The following is a 4,243-nucleotide window of genomic DNA, read 5'->3' as shown; positions in this document are numbered from 1 at the left end:
AAAAAAAAAAAAAAAAAACGTAGCTCAGGCCGGGGCGGCTTGTCATAGAAAAAAAAGAAGTACAGATCTTACGTTTCTTGATCTTCTTGGTTCAGTCGAGGATATGATCTCAGTGGGGTAGTTTAAATTCCATTTGATTTTCACTGTGATGAGCAATTTGCAAAGTAAAGAACAAGATATTAAATAAAAGATCTCTGGGAAGCTGTGTCGCTGATGCAAATAAATAATACAGCTTGTTGAGTTTTATTGGTTTTACAATAGAGTAAACTAAAGTGGGGTCTCACTTTGGAGCAGAGATAGAAACAGTTTTCTGTAAGTGATCCTGTTAACAACAACACTGAATTTAACACATCCATTCAACTACACCAGCTAATGAGAATAAATGACCAGATGGGTCCACCTTGAAATGATAAACTGTGGCAATGATCATACACTTAAAATCTGTCTGAGGAAGACTACATGCCAGCCTGTGATTACGTATAAAGCGAAACATCTGCTAATTAAGAAAAATTGAGGAAACGTGAGAAAGTGGCATGTTTTTCTGCTCTTGTTTCCTCTCAAAGTTGTATTTTAAAAGAATAGATTTAGAGTGTCTGATCATTTTGAGGTTTTTGCTCTCTTGCAAAATTAGTGGGAGATAAGGATAAGCACATTATCATCTCACTTCAGGGGCAAGTAACAGTTTGGAATCACAGAATGATAAATGGTGGAGCAGTGTGTGCCGTATAAAAAAGCTAAATGTATTCAGTATGTTATTTATTTTCATGTTGATTTTCCGAAATTGGTGGGTTAGTTAGTCTCTGAAAGTAACTTGGAATTTCTCAATGTCTTTAACATTTAACAGAGTAAAGGAAGTCATACAGGTTTAAACGGCATGAGAGAGTAAATGGTGATTGATTTTATAACTATTACTTTGAATGCACAGATTAACCTCGGCCTGGTCAAACTGGTGCTTAAGTGATTTAGCCGAAAGGCCACTTGGCTTACACCAGCAAACCAGTTTAGATATAATTTTTTTTTTTCAAAAGTACTGACATTTCAAAATGCACTTTCAAAGGTGTTTTTCATGAATATTTACTGAGGTCTGTCAGATACAGCAGTCTAAGAGCAGGAGGAGGGGATATTCTGCTGATACCTCAGCTCTCTAGTCCCATAGGGTGGACTGGTGCCAAAAACAGAGACATGCACTCAGAAAGCACCTGTGAGGAGACAGCGGGCTTTCCTACTGCAGAATTTCACAGCACAGTCAAGAGTGTTTTCAAGCGTGTGCAAAGAGGAGGTGCTTCAGTCGACTCAGATCCTGTCAGACTGGTACAGGAGAAAATTTATCATGAAAAGTGCTTTTTAAAAACACAAGCACAGTTGTCGTTAAGGAGCTGGGTAAAGTGACGTGAGAAAATAGATACAAATACAGATCACCTCAGAAATGTTTACTTAAATCTAAAATAGTGGTTCTATTTATGCTGTTGATATTGTTTTATAGTAAGTGTTTCATCATTATGGAGATTAATGTTGGCTACCGTGAAACTTTGTTCATTTAAAATCAATTGCATCTAGGCAGATCTGTTTACTTTGCAGAAAAAGAAACGTTAGCTTTAGGAAAATAAGTTTACGAATTGGTGTTATATAAATTTAGAATGTTACACAGTAAAATCCGGATATTGGCTTTCACTTAAACAGCTCATTTTTGATCTAACCATGATCTCCACATATCACAAAAATAAAAGAAAGAAGGAAAGAAAGAAAGACCCACTAGTTAACGATAGTTCGTTCAATGTTAAGAGCACATTGTTTTTACAGAAATTACTGAACTACTTTAAGCAATTATTTTTATGCTAATTCTTTGCATATATTGAGCTTGTTAGTGTTTACAGTGAACACCCTAAAGCAAGGCAGCAGCAATTGTCAAAGCCACACTAAATAGGTAACCCAAATGATTGGCCACATCAGCCACTCAGAAAGCCCCTTTTCCTGGCACAGTAGTGCATCCTGGGAATGGGCCAAGTGAGGGTGGACGTGATGTCTCTAAGAATCTGACAACAGCCCAGGGCACTTCCTCTAAAAAACCATACAGCTCAGAATAAGTGTCTCTGCATCAGCCTGGCGTAGTTGTTTTCTCTCCGCTGGCTAGCAAAGTGCAAGTGTAGCATTTTCTGACAAATTCATCACAGGTGGGCTCAAACGGACACGCAGCTTAAGTTTGCACATAGCATAAGTGCAGTTTTCTTGCCCTCTGGGTTTCATACTGCTGAATGGCAGCAGTGAAATCTGTTTGTGACTTTTTAGCAGAAGACTAATGTGTATTTTATAGCCTATAGCTATAATGCGCAGCTAAAAAAAAAGAAAAAAAACTTCAGCAATACTTATGATTATAAGAACAATACACACATAAACAATAGCCTACACTCCGTCCGTGCACAGACCATCCCTGCCAGGGCAGGTCCTGAGTATTATAACACAATCATTTCAAACCACAAACAGGAGGTCGGGGAGGATAAGTGATCGAGAAGGACCCAGTCCATCACCTTTGTGTGTGAGTATTTGTGAATCACAGCTGTCACTGCAGCGCACCTGAGATTAGAGTGATTGATGCACAGGGCTTTTTCTCGCAAGGTCGGTGTATCTGAGTGAAAAGCTGAGGCCCTAGCTGAGCTGGGAGGGCTTCTGTGTGTACACACGTGATTTGAGTGATTGACAATTGGAAACGATTGGTGGAGGCCTTCTGGACTGATAAGTTTGAGTGTTTGTACTCATGGTAAATGACTGCATGTTTCAAACCACTATACATCATTTTAAAAGAAACTGTAGAATAACAGTCAGCTGTTTATAAGTTTAATTATTCAGATATAAAATCGATAGTGAGATAACAGTGGATGCTGATTGGTCAATACAGCATGTTAAACCACACATTCCTCGAGCAACAAATCAGTTCAGGAAGATGCATTTAAGAACGAATTAATGGTTGCTGAAAATTAGCTTCTCCATAATAGGCATAATATTATGTTAAATATGTTAAAATTAAATAGTTTTATACATCACATTTTTTTTACTGTATTAATAATTACATATATCCTGCCTTTGTGAGAGTACTGTTTTACAATACATTTTTGCTTAAAAAAATAAAAATCTCTTATTATCTAAACATAGTTTGGAATATTTAGCTGACATTTTTTAATTACAGCCATTTAAATGATTATACCCATTTTGGTGTAGAAACGTAACAACTATTATTAGAAAGCTGACACTTTTTCATTCAGTTTATAGAACTCAATGTTTTTCTGGGTCACAATGACTGAAAATATGGAGCAGGTCACGTATAGTCAATGAATAACATAGAAAGAAACAAGGAAAGAAAAAAGGTCCTCCTACCAGTGAGTGTGTAAACTCAGGTGCGTGGTCGTTCCTGTCTGTGATGGTGATGGTTGCTGTTGCAGTTCCTGTCAGTCCCACCTCACTTCCCGCCATGTCCTTCGCCACAATTTCTAGCTCGTACTGCGTGGTTGGAAGAGTCTGTGGACACATAAAAACATGGTTCGGAATAGTCAGTAGAGCTTCAGAATAGAGGGAGTACAGTCGTGATAAGACTTTAAGTGGCTTAATTGAAGAACAAGTAATTGTTCCACGACTGCTTTAGTGCTGGTTAGACGCTGTCAATATACACTGAAAAGAGCCACATACTTTTAATGAGCGGTTACGTTGTAAATTAACTGGTAAAATGGAGTAATTAAGATCTAATCCTACAATCATTGTATTGAAGTCATGGCGTCACCTCAAAAGAGTCTCGCAGTACATCATTGACATTTCAATCATTTCAGAACACTGAAGTCAATCGGTACAAAAAGTTCATTATTGCTCATGATTGACCGGTGATCTATGAGACTAAAATATCCTTTTGTTTATTTATATTTCTTTCTGTCTAATGCCTTCTTCAGGGGACGGCCTGAAACAATGATAAAGGCTTCATGAAAGAGCATCGACTCTCCCTGACAGGTGCTAGTCTAAATAAATGTCAAGTTTCTGTCACTTTTAAAAGGTAATACAGAAAAAATAAATGCAAAATGTCAATTAACGCCCACATCACCTTTCCTTCAAGGCCATGTCCTTAACCAGAATGTCAAGATGTGTGAGAAAAAAAAAATAAAGACAGAAGTAAGACAGAAGGGTATGATTTTTGGGACAAATATCCAATACATTTTGGGATTGTTTTTTTTTTATTATTTTGAATACATGACTTTATATAGAT

At 37.3% G+C, this 4,243-nt stretch overlaps 1 protein-coding gene across 1 annotated transcript in view; it reads right to left on the bottom strand.

Moving 5' to 3' along the window:
• The window catches only part of LOC122362775 (cadherin-13-like), a 47,130-nt gene that overhangs the window by 24,458 nt on the left and 18,429 nt on the right, over positions 1-4,243 (bottom strand). Inside the window, exon 5 of the mRNA XM_043264330.1 lies at positions 3,370-3,510. Within this exon, the coding sequence (XP_043120265.1) occupies positions 3,370-3,510 (141 nt within the window). The remainder of the gene's footprint in view (positions 1-3,369; positions 3,511-4,243) is intronic.

Source organism: Puntigrus tetrazona, chromosome 18, assembly GCF_018831695.1.
Source record: "Puntigrus tetrazona isolate hp1 chromosome 18, ASM1883169v1, whole genome shotgun sequence".
In the NCBI taxonomy this organism is placed as follows: Eukaryota; Metazoa; Chordata; class Actinopteri; order Cypriniformes; family Cyprinidae; genus Puntigrus; species Puntigrus tetrazona.
Note: the sequence above shows the minus strand (reverse complement) of the source record. Positions and strands in the feature narration are given on the sequence as shown.